Source organism: Ascidiella aspersa, chromosome 7 (genome assembly GCF_963924565.1).
Source record: "Ascidiella aspersa chromosome 7, kaAscAspe10.2, whole genome shotgun sequence".
Taxonomy (NCBI): domain Eukaryota; kingdom Metazoa; phylum Chordata; class Ascidiacea; order Phlebobranchia; family Ascidiidae; genus Ascidiella; species Ascidiella aspersa.
Window position 1 is genome coordinate 29,133,379 of NC_139453.1, and position 21,833 is coordinate 29,155,211.

The following is a 21,833-nucleotide window of genomic DNA, read 5'->3' on the forward strand; positions in this document are numbered from 1 at the left end:
TGGGACAACATTTGACGTCGAAACGTTTATATAAATGTACGTTTGAACGTCTAAGTCATGTTGATAAAGTTCTGTATATGAACTATAAAGTACATAGGCTATAGAAGTGGCATAGCTTTCAAAGGCAAATATTCGACCCTAGACAACTAGAGCCAGCCTTAGAATAGCTTAAACATAATTTTAGGAAACAAATTCTCAGTTAAAGGCGGTACTGTTATAGTCCCGAGCCCCGAGTCCACAATCCGACGTTCGCATGCGCATTTTCAAAGTTATGTGACACCCCTATGAGTGGCTTGCTGTATATCCAGTTATCCACCTTATTACTTTTAGTAAACAGGTAGGTTTAAAACATTTCTGCAGCCCAAATAAAACACAAATGTAGGCCTATAACTGTGATTTTTTCTTCCAATGCCGTGATGGCCAAGAGAAAAGCACGCATATCAAGAGAGCATCAGGATTGCCATAAATACAGTTAGCACGTTTTCGTTTGTACACTCCATGCATTTATAACTAAACTGTTAAATAAACGTGTTCCTCAAAAGTAAAATATTACCTTATCCTTAACAGATCTTGTCTCGACGTAATCTGGGACTGGTAATGGGTCTTGCTTTTCTTTATCCATCTGTTCTGTGTAAAAAATAATCTGAAGATGAGGCCATCAACGACTTAGAAAGCAGAAGTCTTGTATGGAGACTTAAATATCCATACAGCAGTTTTGTAAACGAAATAAGTCAAGTGTGGTCAAAATCCACAAGTCAAGTTTTCTAAACAAGTCATGTTCAAGTCGAAGTAATCAGTTGCCCAAGTTAAGTCATTATTTAGAGATTCTCCAAGTCAAATCAATGATCTAAATAGAAATTGATAAACCATTAAAACTGGTAAACTCGTCCGATTATTATGAGTTTGTAGAAGCGGGTTGATTATGAGGTCTCATTATTGTCTTTGCCTGATGAATTAACCTAACTTCTCCAATGGGGATTGTAGAAAATTGTTCATTCAGCTATTGTCTTTTTTTGGCAAATATTTAGTCGAGATTTCGTTGGCTAGATGTCAGCTATATTTCATTTCGAAAACAGTAGTATACGTGCTTCTAATTGCTCAAGGTTTGAATTTTTTAAACTTGATTTTACTAATTTCCAAGCTGTTAAAATTACTGGTTTCTGGAAACCTATCTTAATTTTCAAAACTTTATTTTATTTGCTTAAAGTTTAATTTTTTATTGTTAAAATTTTGCCTTAGTTTTTATTTCAATGCTGCAAGTTAATTTTGGTAAGCATTGAACCGATCTCTTTGTTTCAGACCATATTTACTCAAGTTTGCTTGTGGCGTAGGCCGAAACTGTTCTGTTTATTGATAAGCTCTCGCCTATATAAAAACGCAAACGCATTAAAAATGTTTACAGTAAATCTAGTATGACGGAAACAGGTTATGTGACATAACGGCGCGTTTCGCTGGACGGATGTTTTGGTTACAAACGGTGTTTTGCAATTCTTGCATGCGGCATTTCATTACGTCATAAAGACAGGTTTTATGTAAAAAGAAAACAACGACGCTACAAGTTCACCTAAAAAGTATCAAAAAATACATATAGAAATCTTGAGATAAATAGCTTTATTTTTATAATAAAATGTTAAAAGAAAAAAATTTATTTCAATTAAGTCTTTTGACTCAATGACGTAAGTCCAAGTCAAGTCATTTTTCCGAGAGACTTTAGTCAAGTCAAGTAATTTTACCACAACGACTCAAGTCAAGTCAGAGTCGTCCGAAAGGCCTAATTAAAGTCAAATCATGTGATGACAGTTACTATAGTCAAGTAAGTGACTTGAGTCATTCAAACACTGCCAAAATGTGCGTTACAACGGCATTTAAAAAACAAATTATTTGCGAATGTTTACGACATGGCCTTTTTATTATAACAGAATTTTGTAGTGGGGTAAAGTACCGATTAAGCTCTGTAGCCCCACCTGACGGCAACGAAAATTAATCCAGCGTCGGATAGTCCAGCCTGCAAAACATCCTTTCAAGAAAATTCCACCCCTCCGTTTTTGTCTTATATGTACAGATGCTTTTTTGTAAAGTGGCACCGAGTTTTGGCATACCTTATCTTTTGATGGACTCTGCATCACCAAAGGAAAGCAAGCAGCTCGAAATTTCTTCGTCCAATGTTTCCTGTGAGTAAAGAATATTTCGGTCAGCAATGAACACGCGAAGCTTAAAGCAACCGTCCTTAGCCAGCGATTAGACTTTATTGAAAAATATTACTAAAATATTAATATTCCTGTTTATTTAGGAATACTAATATTTAATTGTATTCGGCCTTAAAAATCAAGCGTGCAGAATAAGATCCGAATTAATTAAAATATACGAGACTACTCTTCAAAAATACCCATGATTTGACCGCCAGTTATTCGGGGATAGGCTATTAATATTGGTTAAAAAATTCATTAACGCCAAAAATGTCAAGGCTCCATAAGACCATAACTCGACTAATAACCAATAATTTCAGAATTTTTTCATACACAATATTTGATGCGTCCTAACTTAGCTAGCAATCAGACTTTTATCAAAAAATATTGATATTTAATTTATAAATGTTATAAATGACGTAATTGGTCTAAAAACTCCAGCGTGCAGAAAGTGACTCACATAGGGTAAAACCGAAAGCTGGATAAACAATATAAGCATGGGCGCCCGCACGACCTGCACGAACTTGGCGCGCTGGAATAGGTTTGGGGCAATATCTCCGAAAGTTGTGACGATACAGAGTTCAAATTTTTACACAGTCCTTGTATTGGTTACACCTTTCCAGCAATCACACTTTTAGCGAAAAATATTGAAAAAAAATTAATATTCAAAAATATGAATATTAATATTCAGCGATATTAACCCTTAACTGTTGAGCCAACAAGTTCAAATTTTAACGGTATAAACTAGGAGTCACCACCTTCAAAATGAGACATAAATCATGTTTAAATTCATTCGGACTGGTTGTTTACTGTTTCTTTGAAAATTCATAACTGCCCAAATTCGAAAAAACGCCTTTCGTAATTAATGTTCGCATAAAGCAATTAAAAATGACGCTACAAAGTTGAAATTTTTACACAGTCCTTGTATTGGTTACATCTTTCCAGCAATCACACTTTTAGCGAAAAATATTGAAAAAAAATTAATATTCAAAAATATGAATATTAATATTCAGCGATATTAACCCTTAACTGTTGAGCCAACAAGTTCAAATTTTAACGATATAAACTAGGAGTCACCACCTTCAAAATGAGACATAAATCATGTTTAAATTCATTCGGACTGGGTGTTTACTGTTTCTTTGAAAATTCATAACTGCCCAAATTCGAAAAAACGCCTTTCGTAATTAATGTTCGCATAAAGCAATTAAAAATGACGCTACAAAGTTGAAATTCTTACACAGTCCTTGTATTGGTTACATCTTTCCAGCAATCACACTTTTAGCGAAAAATATTGAAAAAAAAATAATATTCAAAAATATGAATATTAATATTCAGCGATATTAACCCTTAACTGTTGAGCCAACAAGTTCAAATTTTAACGATATAAACTAGGAGTCACCACCTTCAAAATGAGACATAAATCATGTTTAAATTCATTCGGACTGGGTGTTTACTGTTTCTTTGAAAATTCATAACTGCCCAAATTCGAAAAAACGCCTTTCGTAATTAATGTTCGCATAAAGCAATTAAAAATGACGCTACAAAGTTGAAATTCTTACACAGTCCTTGTATTGGTTACATCTTTCCAGCAATCACACTTTTAGCGAAAAATATTGAAAAAAAATTAATATTCAAAAATATGAATATTAATATTCAGCGATATTAACCCTTAACTGTTGAGCCAACAAGTTCAAATTTTAACGATATAAACTAGGAGTCACCACCTTCAAAATGAGACATAAATCATGTTTAAATTCATTCGGACTGGGTGTTTACTGTTTCTTTGAAAATTCATAACTGCCCAAATTCGAAAAAACGCCTTTCGTAATTAATGTTCGCATAAAGCAATTAAAAATGACGCTACAAAGTTGAAATTTTTACACAGTCCTTGTATTGGTTACATCTTTCCAGCAATCACACTTTTAGCGAAAAATATTGAAAAAAAATTAATATTCAAAAATATGAATATTAATATTCAGCGATATTAACCCTTAACTGTTGAGCCAACAAGTTCAAATTTTAACGATATAAACTAGGAGTCACCACCTTCAAAATGAGACATAAATCATGTTTAAATTCATTCGGACTGGGTGTTTACTGTTTCTTTGAAAATTCATAACTGCCCAAATTCGAAAAAACGCCTTTCGTAATTAATGTTCGCATAAAGCAATTAAAAATGACGCTACAAAGTTGAAATTCTTACACAGTCCTTGTATTGGTTACATCTTTCCAGCAATCACACTTTTAGCGAAAAATATTGAAAAAAAATTAATATTCAAAAATATGAATATTAATATTCAGCGATATTAACCCTTAACTGTTGAGCCAACAAGTTCAAATTTTAACGATATAAACTAGGAGTCACCACCTTCAAAATGAGACATAAATCATGTTTAAATTCATTCGGACTGGGTGTTTACTGTTTCTTTGAAAATTCATAACTGCCCAAATTCGAAAAAACGCCTTTCGTAATTAATGTTCGCATAAAGCAATTAAAAATGACGCTACAAAGTTGAAATTTTTACACAGTCCTTGTATTGGTTACATCTTTCCAGCAATCACACTTTTAGCGAAAAATATTGAAAAAAAATTAATATTCAAAAATATGAATATTAATATTCAGCGATATTAACCCTTAACTGTTGAGCCAACAAGTTCAAATTTTAACGATATAAACTAGGAGTCACCACCTTCAAAATGAGACATAAATCATGTTTAAATTCATTCGGACTGGGTGTTTACTGTTTCTTTGAAAATTCATAACTGCCCAAATTCGAAAAAACGCCTTTCGTAATTAATGTTCGCATAAAGCAATTAAAAATGACGCTACAAAGTTGAAATTCTTACACAGTCCTTGTATTGGTTACATCTTTCCAGCAATCACACTTTTAGCGAAAAATATTGAAAAAAAATTAATATTCAAAAATATGAAAGTGTTTGCAGAACTTTCTACAGTTTGTTTTTTTAGGTCAAGTTTGTTTACTTCAACCTATTATCTTTCGCCGAGTTTGTTTACTTGAACCTATTATCTTTCGCCGAGTTTGTTTACTTGAACCTATTATCTTTCGCCGAGTTTGTTTACTTGAACCTATTATCTTTCGCCGAGTTTGTTTACTTGAACCTATTATCTTTCGCCGAGTTTGTTTACTTGAACCTATTATCTTTCGCCGAGTTTGTTTACTTGAACCTATTATCTTTCGCCGAGTTTGTTTACTTGAACCTATTATCTTTCGCCGAGTTTGTTTACTTGCACCTTTGGCTTTCGTTCGATATGGCATTTGAAGTCTTCTGATCTTGGCTCCAGCTTTATCATGCGAACTGTGTATATATTCCTTGGTAAATCAAAACTCATTCCATTCTCTTTGAGATACATCGTCGTAATCAACTTATTCTTTGTCGATTTTTGATACTTATTAAAAATTCACTACGAAAGTATGAATTCATTGGGCCGTATTACCAAGGTAAGAGCCGGTTTATTTTATACTTTATTCTTTTTGTTTTTTAAAATTGCTAAATTGAATATTTATATGATTTTTTAGCTTGAAGGAGAAAGGCCATGTGGGTCCAGAATGTCTTGCGAAAGATATCCCACTGGAATCTCAAAAAAACAAGTCAAGTGGTTCATACCACCAGCCCAGAAGTCTGGGTATGTACTGTTTGTTTCCGACAGTAATGGAAGGGATCTCGTTTGTCCTTCGGTAATAAAGCCATCCCACAATTTCCCACTGGACTTTGCTGCCGTCAGCATACCAGGCGGCACAATTAAACACGGATTGCTGGAGCTTTCACACCATCAACCTCTTCCGTATGTCAAAGTGATTGTTCTGGCTCTGGGAACGAACGACATTCTAAACAACCTAAGCCAGATGAAGAACGACCCCGAAGGTCTTGCAACAACAATCAACATCCAGATCGGTCATCTTATTGACATGACCAAACAAATATATTCCAATGCCAAGGTAAATAAGCAAGTACTAATAAAAACAGTCCTAATTATACTTATGTTTCACCATTTTTTTTTTGAAAAATCAATATTTAGTTTATCATCTGTACATTTTGGTACTACAGGTTTTCTGTTGTGGCATCCACCCTCAACATTGGAACGGCGAAGGCAACAAAATGTCAAAAATTAACGATGCCATTCTAGCTGCGTCAGCCAGTAAAGGAGTCAAGTATTTTCATTTTGAAGTTCCCAAATCACCACTTCTTTGGTATGACGAAATACATCTGTCGGATGATGGCCTGGCTATTTATATTGCGCAGCTAGAGGATCGGTTGAAAGTCGCGCCAACTCTGATGGTATGTATGAAGTTGTTAGACCTTAGTAACGAAAGTTGTAAAATTTATCTCACTATTTATTACAGATACCATCAGCATCAAAATGTCACGTCAAAAAAAGGTTGGAGGAGTTCCCCCCTTTACCTGGTTCGGTTTTTCCTGTTAAGTGCTTAACAACCGAGCGTTCCTATGCGACTGTGGTAAAGGCAACAGATTGGAAGCCAAAGGTTGGGGTGACTTTGGTGAAGGCAAAAGAGGCGAATCCAAAGGCCGGGAAGGCTTTGGTGGTAAAGGCAACAGAGACGAAGCCAAAGGTCGGGGCGACTTTGGTGAAGGCAAAAGAGGCGAATCCAAAGGCCGGGAAGGCTTTGGTGGTAAAGGCGACAAAGACGAAGCCAAAGGTCGGGGCGACTTTGGTGAAGGCAAAAGAGGCGAATCCAAAGGCCGGGAAGGCTGTGGTGGTAAAGGCGACAAAGACGAAGCCAAAGGTCGGGGCGACTTTGGTGAAGGCAAAAGAGGCGAAGCCAAAGGCCGGGAAGGCTTTGGTGGTAAAGGCGACAGAGACGAAGCCAAAGGTCGGGGCGACTTTGGTGAAGGCAAAAGAGGCGAATCCAAAGGCCGGGAAGGCTTTGGTGGTAAAGGCGACAAAGACGAAGCCAAAGGTCGGGGCGACTTTGGTGAAGGCAAAAGAGGCGAAGCCAAAGGCCGGGAAGGCTTTGGTGGTAAAGGCGCCAGAGACGAAGCCAAAGGTCGGGGCGACTTTGGTGAAGGCAAAAGAGGCGAAGCCAAAGGTCGGGGCGACTTTGGTTAGGGAAATAGAAGCGAAGGCAAATGTGTGCACAAGGAAGACGCAGACTGATCGACAACTAAAAGAAGAGGTTAGTAATATTCGTTTGTTAGGAGGCGCTAAAAAAAATATTGCGTTTGCGGATTTAAAAAATTGTATAAACTCTATGGATTCGTTTAATCCACAATCAACAGCTTGTTGGGAAACAGTAGTTTCACTTTTATTTGGTTCACATTTTACAAAAAAAGACATGAGGAAGCGAATAGGACGTATGAAGTATATTTGGAAATCTAATGTAACCAGTAATGATGTTAACAACTGTTTAAATAACGCAGAACAAATTAATGTTGAGCATCAAAACGATAGCGCGTTGGATTCGCCAATTTCGACCGACTTAATTTTCCAAGAACCTCCGGCGCCCTTCATGCAAAAATCGGACGAGACGTTATCGACCAGTATCTCCGGCGTTAATGAGGTCATCGAATATTGGACGCCAACGGAACCACTCAGCGATTCAGCCGTGTTTGTTTTAACGCCAAATGATTGGGATTTAATTTACAATTCAGTCGAAGGACGTTATGCTAAAAACAAGAACTGGGGTGATATTATTCGAAAATATTTAAAACAATCTAATGGATACTGTTCGTTCATTTTCAAATGTCACCGTTGGAATAAATCGGATAGATCCAAAATCGTTTTTTCTTGTTCCGGTAAATGTAAATTTAATGCTTGCGATCGTCGTTTTGAAATAAAAGTTTACGACAAAATCATCAAAGAGTTTCACGTATCCTACAGCGGCAGTATAAAACATCATGCGGATGACACGGCAGGTTGTTACTTAAAAGGATCCCGCAGAGACGCACTAAAGGAAAAATTGGAAAACATTAACCCCCGGCGCCAATATCTTAATAATCTTCAAAATCTCTTTGAAGATGTTTTCGAATCGGGTAACAGGGACGATGCACCGAATGTTGGCGTTTTAACAAAAGCAAGGCAAGAAGCGCGAAAAATCCAAGTATTGGATAAAAGCGAGATAGGAGCGCTGCAAAAAATGTTTTTACGTCAGCAGGATAATGGAGTCGGAGAAAAGCTCCCAGGCGTTTTACGTAAATGGTCAGGTGAGCCGCGCTCAGTTATGTTGTGGTCTGAGGACACTTTAAGAATTTATCATGATAGAACTCGCTTCGATGCTGCCTACATTGACGCCACTGGCAGTATTATGTTAGAAACCAACAATTCAAAACCGTTTTATGTTTATGAAATTGTAGTTCGTCATCCGTGTAAGGGAAGAGCGCCATTAGCAGTTGGTACCTACATTACCAATTCTCACAACTCTTCATCGATTAAAAATTTTATTGCTTCTTTTAAAAGCGACGAAAATCTAATTTGTGGAAAATCGCGCGCTCGCCTTTTAATTTGCGATGGTAGTGTCGCATTAATTCAGTCCGTGTTGGCTGAAATTTTCCAAGAAAGCTTGGAAACATATTTATCTCGTTGTTTTCAAGTAGTGACCGGTAAAGCGACCGAAACTACTTTGTTAAAACCATTTTTACATTTATGCGGTAGTCATACCATGAAAAATATGAAAAAGTTTGCAGGCATGGTAAGCAAGCGCAGGCGTGAAGTAATGTATATTATGGGTTTAATTACTTGCGCTGGTACCATGGAAGAAATAACCGAAATTATTTATCACATGACTATTTTATTCTTGACGCGAAATGCAATTAATGCGGAAAGCAGTTGGAGATTTTTACGGCAAAAAATCGGACGTCAAATCGCTTATGATGAATTTATTTCGGATGTTGATAAGGAAGAAGACGAAATCCAAATTATTGATTTTGAATTAAATCCTTTTTGGGATATTTTTGCGAACGTAATTAAAAATGCAAAAACAAATATTCTGTCATATGGTGAATTAACCAACGATTTTTTCTGTCCAGAGTTGTTAGAAAAGTTTATTAAATACACGCTACCAAATATTGCGTTATGGTCAGGTATAATGATTGGCGATCTTGGAAGGCACGGTAAAAACATTTTTTACAAACAGTATTCAGATTCGTATGTTAAAATTCAAAAGAGGCCGGAACAAACGTTTACAAAAGATAATCGCACGCAGGGCATCATGGAAAAGAGCCAGCAGGAGTTAAAAAGAACAAGGTGTCAGGGAAGAAAATTTAATGGTTTACACGAGTTCGCACAGGTTTACGCCGATTGCCATGTTGGCCTTGTTCGTGAATATAAGGACGGTGTCAGGGTAGGCGAAAAGCGCAAAAGAACGAATACCGAGTCGTCAGATCCAGAAGAAAAATGGGGAAAGCGTTCGCGAGTGGCAACCCCAGATACGAGTATTGGAAAATACATGCAGGCGCCTTCAAGCCAGCTCCGTAGCTGCAAAAACTCAAAAAGATCTTTGGAAAAGGAACTCAATACGTTACAAACTTGCTCTTGCAAAATGCCTAAAAATTGTTTAGCGCGGCGCTGTTGTGCAACTAAATTTACTTCAAGCTTAATGTTAAGTGAAACAGATTTTGCAGAAATAACACAAAAAGGTAAATGGTTGTCTGACTTACATATGGACGCGGCAATGTGCGTATTATCTAAACAATTTCCGCACGTATCTGGTTTTCAAAGTTGCTTGGCGTTTTCCTGCGATAATTCTCCGTTGTATACACCAAAAGGTACATTTGTACAAATCATCCAGGTACACGACAATCATTGGGTAACAGCGTCGAACAGGTTTTCAACTAGCGAAAATACTCTTGTTATTTATGATAGTGCTTGCTCACGTGCGTACACCGATAAAGATAAGTTTAATTTATCGAGATTAATTTCATGTCAGAACAAAGCAATCGAGGTAATTTTTCCGAAGGTTCAAACACAGTCCGAGTCTGGTAACTGTGGCCCATTCGCGATCACATTCGCCGCAGCTCTTTGTTTGGGAATTCGGCCGGAGGAAGTTAACTTTGTTGAGAAAAGTTTACGCGGCATGGTAGCAACATGGCTTCGAACTAAAGGAATACAAAAAAATGACGTGGTACGAAACAAAAATAAAACAAGGCGCAACAGAATGCAACTAGAAATCCCGGTATTTTGTAATTGTCGTTTGGCCTATAGACCGAATAAAGATTTTAGTGTGGAATGTTGCTCTTGTAAAGAATGGTACCATCCAAATTGTGTGGTTGTGGGAGTTCCTGCTAACGTTTCAAATGATGGGGTTATCTGGTTTTGCGATAAATGTCAATAATATAATTAATATTTTGTGCTTTATTTTTATAATTATGAAAAACCTTTTTTTATTTGGATTTTAAATTACAAACCAGTCATGTTATTTAATGACTCTTATGGTCTGGCCTTCACGAGTTGAATCAGTCGTTCTCTAGGAAACTAGAGGTAATCATCGATCTGATTCCGGCAAGAGTCGTAAGTACCTTCTACAAAAGTGGGGAAACAAACGGACCGTTTAGTTGCTTTATGCGAACATTAATTACGAAAGGCGTTTTTTTCGAATTTGGGCAGTTATGAATTTTCAAAGAAACAGTAAACACCCAGTCCGAATGAATTTAAACATGATTTATGTCTCATTTTGAAGGTGGTGACTCCTAGTTTATATCGTTAAAATTTGAACTTGTTGGCTCAACAGTTAAGGGTTAATATCGCTGAATATTAATATTCATATTTTTGAATATTAATTTTTTTTCAATATTTTTCGCTAAAAGTGTGATTGCTGGAAAGATGTAACCAATACAAGGACTGTGTAAGAATTTCAACTTTGTAGCGTCATTTTTAATTGCTTTATGCGAACATTAATTACGAAAGGCGTTTTTTCGAATTTGGGCAGTTATGAATTTTCAAAGAAACAGTAAACACCCAGTCCGAATGAATTTAAACATGATTTATGTCTCATTTTGAAGGTGGTGACTCCTAGTTTATATCGTTAAAATTTGAACTTGTTGGCTCAACAGTTAAGGGTTAATATCGCTGAATATTAATATTCATATTTTTGAATATTAATTTTTTTTCAATATTTTTCGCTAAAAGTGTGATTGCTGGAAAGATGTAACCAATACAAGGACTGTGTAAAAATTTCAACTTTGTAGCGTCATTTTTAATTGCTTTATGCGAACATTAATTACGAAAGGCGTTTTTTTCGAATTTGGGCAGTTATGAATTTTCAAAGAAACAGTAAACACCCAGTCCGAATGAATTTAAACATGATTTATGTCTCATTTTGAAGGTGGTGACTCCTAGTTTATATCTTTAAAATTTGAACTTGTTGGCTCAACAGTTAAGGGTTAATATCGCTGAATATTAATATTCATATTTTTGAATATTAATTTTTTTTCAATATTTTTCGCTAAAAGTGTGATTGCTGGAAAGATGTAACCAATACAAGGACTGTGTAAGAATTTCAACTTTGTAGCGTCATTTTTAATTGCTTTATGCGAACATTAATTACGAAAGGCGTTTTTTCGAATTTGGGCAGTTATGAATTTTCAAAGAAACAGTAAACACCCAGTCCGAATGAATTTAAACATGATTTATGTCTCATTTTGAAGGTGGTGACTCCTAGTTTATATCGTTAAAATTTGAACTTGTTGGCTCAACAGTTAAGGGTTAATATCGCTGAATATTAATATTCATATTTTTGAATATTAATTTTTTTTCAATATTTTTCGCTAAAAGTGTGATTGCTGGAAAGATGTAACCAATACAAGGACTGTGTAAGAATTTCAACTTTGTAGCGTCATTTTTAATTGCTTTATGCGAACATTAATTACGAAAGGCGTTTTTTCGAATTTGGGCAGTTATGAATTTTCAAAGAAACAGTAAACACCCAGTCCGAATGAATTTAAACATGATTTATGTCTCATTTTGAAGGTGGTGACTCCTAGTTTATATCGTTAAAATTTGAACTTGTTGGCTCAACAGTTAAGGGTTAATATCGCTGAATATTAATATTCATATTTTTGAATATTAATTTTTTTTCAATATTTTTCGCTAAAAGTGTGATTGCTGGAAAGATGTAACCAATACAAGGACTGTGTAAAAATTTCAACTTTGTAGCGTCATTTTTAATTGCTTTATGCGAACATTAATTACGAAAGGCGTTTTTTCGAATTTGGGCAGTTATGAATTTTCAAAGAAACAGTAAACACCCAGTCCGAATGAATTTAAACATGATTTATGTCTCATTTTGAAGGTGGTGACTCCTAGTTTATATCGTTAAAATTTGAACTTGTTGGCTCAACAGTTAAGGGTTAATATCGCTGAATATTAATATTCATATTTTTGAATATTAATTTTTTTTCAATATTTTTCGCTAAAAGTGTGATTGCTGGAAAGATGTAACCAATACAAGGACTGTGTAAAAATTTCAACTTTGTAGCGTCATTTTTAATTGCTTTATGCGAACATTAATTACGAAAGGCGTTTTTTCGAATTTGGGCAGTTATGAATTTTCAAAGAAACAGTAAACAACCAGTCCGAATGAATTTAAACATGATTTATGTCTCATTTTGAAGGTGGTGACTCCTAGTTTATACCGTTAAAATTTGAACTTGTTGGCTCAACAGTTAAGGGTTAATATCGCTGAATATTAATATTCATATTTTTGAATATTAATTTTTTTTCAATATTTTTCGCTAAAAGTGTGATTGCTGGAAAGGTGTAACCAATACAAGGACTGTGTAAAAATTTGAACTCTGTATCGTCACAACTTTCGGAGATATTGCCCCAAACCTATTCCAGCGCGCCAAGTTCGTGCAGGTGCCCGCACGTGGGGGGGGCAAGGGGGGCACTTGCCCCCCTGCAATTTCAAAATGCGATTATTAGTATTATCTATAGGTGCAATATGTATTACTTATGAAGGTTAAAAATATTATACATCATCCATTGCCCCCAGTGGCGTATCCAGGTGGGCGGGAGTTCTTACCCCATTTTTGTAAGTGATATTATTGTTTTTTGTTCGTTTTTGTCATGGTTTAACAAACTGTTAGAGGCGGCGTAATTGGGTCACGCGTCTTAATCTAATGCGAAATCAAAATCGAGCGCAAAACGCTGTTTTTCGTCTTTTGTTTGGTCGACCGTAAACGCTGGAAGTTTTTCTCTTTCGTTATTTGTTTAGGTTGACTATGATCTGCAAGTGTGTATTGACAACGCTAAGTCAAACCTTCTTTCTTTTTTTCTCGCTAAAAAACGAATTATACGCAGTAGCCTATGTTCCTCGCTGTTTGGTCTCTGCGCTAATATCCGATGCTGGTGTAACATCGACATTTGTTTAACTGAAGCAGCAGATTCTTAAAAGGAGGTATAATGATGACTGTCGTGCGCGTTTCAAAATCTCCATTTTTAAGTAATGATGGTTAACGCAAAATCATGCTCTTTAAGCATACTCTAAGACCACGTGCTAAGTGTGCAATGGACACAACTTATTTCCCCTCATCCACAGCTTGTAATTTAGCTGACTTGCGCCAATCGTGGCATAATAACACCCGGAAAAAACGATCTTTGTTTAGTATTGCAGGTGGAGAAAGGCGTGCTTGTAATTTAGCGCTCGTTCCGTTCATTGAACTTGAAACCTGCGCTGCTGATAGTCGAATTATGTGTGATTCTACCACAATTAATCACTCATATTTTACTGTCTTGGTTGTTTTTTTGCCTGAAGTTAACGCTTGTACACCGTGATTTCGCAGCTGGCGCCTGACATGATTGTCGACGACGCACATGGTCGTTTTTGCTGGACGTATTTGGCGGTTTCTGATTAGTTTTTTATCACGTCTTGCAATCACCATTCTATGACGTCATACTGTCACTGTTTTATAACGTCATTATTCATTAACGTCAGACGAAAAATAGGGGAATTCCCTAAGTTAAAAATTGAGGAACCCCCTTTTTGATTTTCTGGTTACGCCCCTGATTGCCCCCCTGGAAAATTTTCTGCGGGCGCCCCTGAATATAAGCACGTGCTTTGGGCATACAGGGAAAGGGGCACCATAAATGATAATTGTCGGATTTACATTGTATTTGTTCTAAAAATTTAACGCAAATTCACCTTACAGATATATTGGGTATACCGCAGTCTTGTAACCTAATAGCAAGGGGAACCCAAAAGGGTTAATCTGGCCCTTGTGGAACCTACCAGTCCCATCCAGCCAAATATTTCAACTATCTTATTAGGCAACTGCAATAACTTTGCATCCCCAGTCGCAAATTTATTGCCTAATTGAAATTTGAAAGCATGACCTGAATGAGACGCTAGCAAACGGATCACTGGGCTATTGGTTATCCAATTTTACTGTTTGAAAACGCCAGGCCAGGTGATGTATTTCCATTTAGGCGGCTTTATTTTATTACTAGGTTAAATAGGCAAACTTTCCATATATATATTTGTAATACAGGCGCGAAAATACATAGACAAGTCAAATAGCCAAAAGCAGAGTTGATTATGTTCCCCTAAAAGAGGTATTGGGATTTACTAGAACAGGTTTTTAAGACAAGTATATAAAAACCAAACATCACACATTTCCTAACTGCATTTTCCTAACAATGGCAAAAATACACTAAGCTACAGAAAGCGCTACAATTAAAGAAAATGCTGCTTAAGTGTGTTGCGTAACCTATAAAAGGTGGTCAGCAATACAGGGCATCTTTCATTGTAAAAACATTTCTTAACAACACCATCTAACAAAAGCAAAAATACACTAAACTAAGGGCTGCAGAAAGCGCTACAAGTGAAAAAATGCTGCTTAAGTTAAACACTGTTTTTTAAAGTTTAAAACTTCTAAATATAAACCTATACATAAAAATGCCGATCGAGATAAACAAACAAAAACACAAACATTTTGTTTAGAAACAGTTGGATTTATAAAAAACTTGATTGCCGAGGATATATAAGACTGCCCTACTAAATACGAGTAAAATAACATATGCTAGTCTTTTGTGTTCTGTAATCTTTTTATACATTTTGTGTGTTTGCTCATATAAACAACAAATACAGAAAAGTGGTAATACTCTTAAAGACAAAAAACACAGATTCTAACCTAAATGTGAGTCTGTCGAAGCAATGCACGATTGTTTAAAAAAATTATAAATATATTGCTTTTTGGACCTAAATAGAATGGATCCAAAAACACTGTTTGAGGTGGATGTATAACATGCTGTGCACATATAAGAACGAAATACATACAAATGCTACTATTCTTAAAGACAAAACACCGCACAAGATTTTTAGAAAAAACAATAGGTTGACAAAATGTTGATAGTAGTGGATTTATAACATTTTCATATTAAAAATGGGTAAAAAATATGCTTTGCATCAAAAGGATCATTTTCAGTGGTTTGTGTATTTGTGCAAACAAAGAAAATATTTAAAAGTGGTTAATTTGTTAATAACATAAAAATTTAGAATCCATATAGTGGGATGGATCTAAACACTTGTTTAAAGTGAACGCATAATATTGTTATATTACATATAAGCAAAAAATAATATGCTGTGCATTTTAAAGCAAGATTTCAGCGGTTTCTATGTTAAACTACACTAATTTTTTGGGGGGAACAGTTTGATTGAGATTGGTATATAAGATTGTCTATTAAATATAAAAAAATACACTAATGTGCAGGAAAAGGCAAAGTTTTAAGTGACATGCTTGTGCATATAAAAATGAACTTTTTTCAGGTTAAACGTGCATAAAGTCATCATACAAACATCAATTTACAACAAAAATTTCAATACAAACGCCCATGCAAAAAAACAAAAAAATTGAAGCTGTGTATATGGTGCATTAAACTTAATCCATACACTTTGTTATTTACCACTCAAGAACTTTCTTGTCGGAAACAAACTTCCCATGAAGCTCATTAGCTCCCTCCGGTAGCAAAGCCAAGTAAACGGTAGTTTCAGCTCCTTGATCTGGGGTTTTAGTTGCTTCGGGGCAGGTCAAATCAGTTGCTGTCCAACCAGGACAACAGGCACTCAACAGAATATCATTCTTGCCTTCTTCTCTCAGACGATTTGCATAAATGCGGTTACACCCAACTTTGACATTCCGTATGCAAAGTTGGAGTATCCACTCTTTTCGAGGGTGCTGTCGCGTGCAAAATTGATAAACTCGTTCATGCGCTTTACAAGTTGTTCCTCAGAAATTGTGTCGGACCTGAATTTTTTTTGTAGATCATGGCTACATTCCAACAAAGATTTTTCAAGGGATACTGGATAAGTTTACAACCCTTCTGCCTGGTTTAACGATAGGAAAAAGAATTTTTAGAGCGCTTAACATGCCAAAGAAGTTAGTTTTAAAAGTAACAGTGACTCTGCTGCTCAGAGTTCCCTGATCTGGGTTTTCAAATGTAACTCCAGCGTTGTTAACCAAAACGTCAATACCACCATATTCCTGCTTCATATCTGCACACAATTTTTCTATGCTGGCCTCGTTATCGATATCCAGTTGATGAAACTTGACTTTCAAACCTTCTGCTTCAATCTTTTTCTTGGCCTCAAGACCCCGTTCCTCATTGCTTGCAGTGAGAACAACATCGCCGTTAAACTTTGAGCACAGCGCTCTCACAGTGGCAAGACCAATGCCCTTGTTACCTCCAGTTACTATTGCTACTTTGGTTGAAGAACTGATCAACTATTTAGTTTTAGTTTTTTTAGATCTAAATAAATCTGAAATTAGTGCAAAAGGTTAGTATTGCTACTTTGGTTGAAGACATGGCAGATTACTTAAAAGAATTACAACAGTGGATTGATAGTCTGTAATTTTTTTAATACAACATATTGTCAAGTATATGATTTTGTATTAGCAAAGAATCAGGTCAATTATAAAATTACTGAACTTCCTAAAAAGCAATATTTTTATTAGCAGGTTTAATCAGGGTTAAACACTTGCTCTTATATTACAGGGCTAATCTAAACAGGGACAGTATGAAACTTTTCATGTAAGACAACGATTGTAAACATATGCTTTCGTCAGAAAACAACTTTTGTAAGAAAATAATCACAGAATTTTAACTGGGATATTAACATTGCAAGTACACTTGGTTCAAAAAACTTAACATGTTGCATATTGAGGCTATGCTGTCGCTATAGAGACTTTGGTAGTACATTGCAAATTTCAGGTGGATAGTACAAATTGATTCAAGAACTTAAGTCTGGAAACTATAGATATTGTAAAGTAAAAAAGATTACAAAACATCAGAAAAGAGTTGAAGATGTTTTAAAAATGTAAAAACACCAACAAATTTGACAGCTTTGCAGGATATCAACAAAAAAAACTAGTTGCTCACCAAGTAGTTGTTCTAATACACAAAAATCGTTTGAGCTTTTTGCGAAATTTGAACGAAAACCACAGACACAATAAAATTATTAATTTGTGCATGAAATTGGAATATAAAGACGATTCAACACAATTAATTAAACATACAAATGCATGCAGCATTGGCAAACTTACTACCACTACTTCATCTAGCACAAAAAATGAATTACTACTTCAAATATACAAAATGTACCAATTACTATTTTTTGTACAAGTTAATATTGTGTGTTGAAGCCAGTGCCATTTAAAGATTAATTTATGATATAAACATAAAATGTGTGGCCAGTTTTTAAATCATTTGGAGATATGCAAAACAGACAAATACAAAATACATTACCTAAAATTTGAACTGGAACTTTTGCAATTTGCATTAAAAGCTACACTTCCAAGTATAAGACTGATTCATTGTAAAGTTTGGTGAAAGCATACAAGATTAATCATAGTAATTTTTTACAATGAGAAATGGTGGGTCTTTAAGAAATGGTGGATTTTTGAGATAAATTCATTCAATGACCTATTGTCAAGCATAAAATATTTTTAAAGGAAACCTCTTTACACGGTATGGAAATTTTTAGACGAATGTTACAATAATGTGGTATGCGAATCCAATTTGTAAACAAGACACATTTGAAGTGAATTTTGTTATTTACCACGGTTGAACTTTCTTGTCAGAAAAAAACTGACCGTGGGGCTCTGTAGCCCCCTCCGGTAGTAACGCCAAATAAACTGGGGTTTCAGCTCCCTGATCTGGGGTTTTGGGTGCCTTGGGGCCGGCCATATCGGTGGCTACCCACCCTGGACAACACGCATTTAACAAGATATCACTCTTGCCTTCTTCCCTTAATCGCTTTGCAAGGATGCGACTTATTACTGTGACACCAACTTTGGACATTCCATAGGCAGAGTTTGAATATCCGTTCTTTTGATGTGTTCCGTCTTGTGCAAAAGCAGTAAACTCTTTCATGCGTTGAACCAGCTGTTCCTCGGTTATTGTGTCGGACCTGAATTCCTTTTGTAGTTCTGAACTACACTTTTTCAAGGACATTGAGCTGCCCATGCTGGATACATTTACGACTCTTCCCCCTGGTTTAATTATGGGAAGAAGAATTTTCAGAGCGTTTAATGTGCCAAAAAAGTTGGTTTTAAGAGTTACGGTGGCCTGGGTGCTGAAAGGTGTTGTATCTGCATTTTTGAATGCCATGCCGGCGTTGTTAACCAAAACGTCGATGCCACCATATTCATGCTTCATATCGGCGCATAATTTTTTTATACTGGCCTCTTCATCGATATCCAGTTGATGAAACTTGACTTTCAGACCTTCCGCTTCAATAGCTTTTTTAGCCTCAAGACCCCGTTCATCGTTTCTTGCAGTAAGAACAACATCGCCGTTAAACTTTGAGCATAGCGCTCTCACAGTGGCAAGACCAATGCCCTTGTTGCCTCCAGTAACTATTGCTACTTTGGTTGAAGACATGGCTCATTACTTAAAAGAATTACTACAGTTAATAAACAATATCTTGTCAAATATACAATTTTGTATTAGCAAAGAATTGGGTTAACTATAAAATTATTGAACTTTATAAAAAGCAATTTTTTTATTAGCAGGTTAAAACAGGGTTAAAGGCACAAGGGTAATCTAAACAGGGTTAGTTTGAAACTTTTCGCGTAAGACAAAATATTGTTAAACACATGCTTCCTCGAGAACAACAACGTACGTAATAAAAAACACAGAACTTCAACTGGCATATAAACATTTCAAGTACACTTAGTTCAAAAAACATTACATGTCAGGTCGCATATACTGAGGTTATGCTGTATGTATAAGCAACTATGCTAGTACATTGTAAGTTTCGAGTGGGTATTACGAATCGATTTAAGAACTTAGTCTGAAAACTATAGATATTGTTAAGTAAATGAGATTACAAAATGTCAGAAAAAGTTAAAGAGGTTTTAAAAAGTAAAAATATCAAAAAAGTTAACAGCTTTGCAGGATATCAACAAAACAAACTAGTTGCTTACCAAATAGTTTTTCTGATGCCTACAAATTCTTTGGGCTTTTTGCAACGTTTGAACAAAAACCACAGACACAATAAACTTATTGATTTGTGCATAAAATTGGAACATAAAGGTGATTCAACACAATTAATTAAACATACTAATGCATACAGCATTGGCAAACTTACTACCACTACTTCATCTAGCACAAAAAACGAATTACTACTTCGATTATACAAAATGTACCAATTATATGGCACCAATGGGCTACTGTTTTTTTTGTACAAATTAATATTGTGTGTTAAAGCCAGTGCCAGTTAAAGAATAGTTGATTATATAAACAGAAAACTCGTGGCTGATTTATATCATTTTGAGATACACAAAACATACAAAATAAAACACATTTCGAAAATGTAAATTGTAACTTTTGCAATAAAAAATACGCTTGTAAGTATGAGACTGATTCATTGTACAATTTGGTGGAAACATATTTAGACGATTAATTATACTATTTTTTACAGTGGGGATTAGAGGGTCGTTAAAAAATGTTGGAATTTTGAGTTAAATTCTTTCAATGACCTATTGTCTAGAATTAAATATTTTCAAAGGTGATCTCGGATAAAAAATTTTTGTCAAATTTTAGACAAATGTTAGATTAATAACATAAGCGAATTCAATTTTTGAATTGTGAAAAATAAAAGTGAATTTTGTAATTTACCATGGTTTAACCGTCTTGTCGGAAACGAACTGACCGTGGGGTTCTGTAGCGCCCTCTGGTAGTAATGCCAAATAAACAAGGGTTTCAGCACCCTGATCTGGGGTTTTGGGTGCCTTGGGGCCGGCCATATCGGTCGCTACCCACCCTGGACAACATGCATTTAACAAGATATCATTCTTGCCTTCTTCCCTTAATCGCCTTGCAAGGATGCGACTTATCACTGTGACACCAAGTTTGGAAATTCCATATGCGGTGTTGGCATATCCGTTCGTCTCATGTGTTCCTTCTTGTGCAAATGCAATAAACTCTTTCATGCGTTTCACAAGCTGTTCCTCTGTGATGGTGTCCGATCTGAATTCCTTCTGAAGTTCAGCGCTACACTTTTTCAATGACATTCCACTGACAAAGCTTGAGACGTTTACAACTCTTCCCCCTGGCTTGACAATCGGAAGAAGGATTTTCAGAGCGTTCAACGTGCCAAAGAAGTTGGTTTTAAGAGTTACAGTGGCCTGCTCGCTGAAAGGTGCTGGATCTGCATTTTTGAATGCCATGCCAGCGTTGTTAACCAGAACGTCGATGCCACCATATTCCTGCTTCATATCTGCACACAATTTTTCTATGCTGGCCTCGTTATCGATATCCAGTTGATGAAACTTGACTTTCAGACCTTCTGCTTCAATAGCTTTTTTTGCCTCAAGACCCCGTTCCTCATTTCTTGCAGTAAGAACAACGTCGCCGTTAAACTTCGAGCACAGCGCTCTCACAGTGGCAAGACCAATGCCCTTGTTACCTCCGGTTACTATTGCTACTTTGGTTGAAGACATGACTGATTTATTATGGAATATAGCTAGAATAACAAAGATATAAATATTAGATTTTTGAAATAAATATTAAGCACAAAGTATATCAAGTTCTCTATCTCATCCAAATAAAACAACCATCACCTCAAAATATTAGCACACTAAGCTAAAACACTTAAAGCAAGCAATCTCCCGTAGACAATAAAATGTAAAATAAAGATTCTTGCCTTTAGTATCAGGTGTTGTTTAGACTGTTCACAAAAACAGGTATAAAATATCAAATCATTTCATAAAATCTTTTTGGGGGGCATTTTCTAAAAGTTTGTTTTTGCTTAGAAACTAATGAACATTATTATTAGGCCAAAATATATATTTCTGTAAATATTTAAGAAATGATTTCATGTTGTATGCTTGGTTTGATATTGTAAATATCTAATAACATCTGGGTGTCACACCGCACAGTAAAAGCTAGGAATTGTTGCTTGCTTACTAGACATCACACATTGTTTTAATACAAAAAGGCAGCCAAAAAATAAATATTTTAAAAAATCAATCATCTTCATGATTTCTTTATGTGATTTGGTGCCAAGCTGTTCGGTAATATTTTTTAAGGTAATACCTTTCTAAAGTAATAGTATAAAACAAATAAAATGGGTAAAACAAAAACAGGACTGCAATGAAGATGCACGTTTGTTTAATATACAGTTGCATTAAATATTTATAATTGATATCTGATTAATATATAGTTTGACAGTT

General features: G+C 35.5%; 2 protein-coding genes and 2 pseudogenes across 2 annotated transcripts; 1 reads left to right on the forward strand and 3 right to left on the reverse strand.

Annotated features, from left to right (window-relative positions):
• The first annotated feature begins 9,250 nt into the window (after positions 1-9,250).
• Positions 9,251-10,495, forward strand: LOC146138830 (uncharacterized). The gene has a single exon (XM_083394703.1). It carries the CDS (start codon positions 9,251-9,253, stop codon positions 10,493-10,495), a length of 1,245 nt encoding a protein of 414 aa, XP_083250829.1.
• A 4,236-nt stretch (positions 10,496-14,731) lies between these two features.
• Positions 14,732-16,962, reverse strand: LOC146138831 (carbonyl reductase [NADPH] 1 pseudogene; annotated as a pseudogene).
• On the reverse strand, positions 16,922-19,049 carry LOC146138832 (carbonyl reductase [NADPH] 1 pseudogene; annotated as a pseudogene).
• Positions 19,050-20,255: 1,206 nt separating this feature from the next.
• On the reverse strand, positions 20,256-21,204 carry LOC146138833 (carbonyl reductase [NADPH] 1-like). The gene has a single exon (XM_083394783.1). It carries the CDS (start codon positions 21,099-21,101, stop codon positions 20,274-20,276), a length of 828 nt encoding a protein of 275 aa, XP_083250909.1. The 5' UTR covers positions 21,102-21,204; the 3' UTR covers positions 20,256-20,273.
• Between the last annotated feature and the right edge of the window lie 629 nt (positions 21,205-21,833).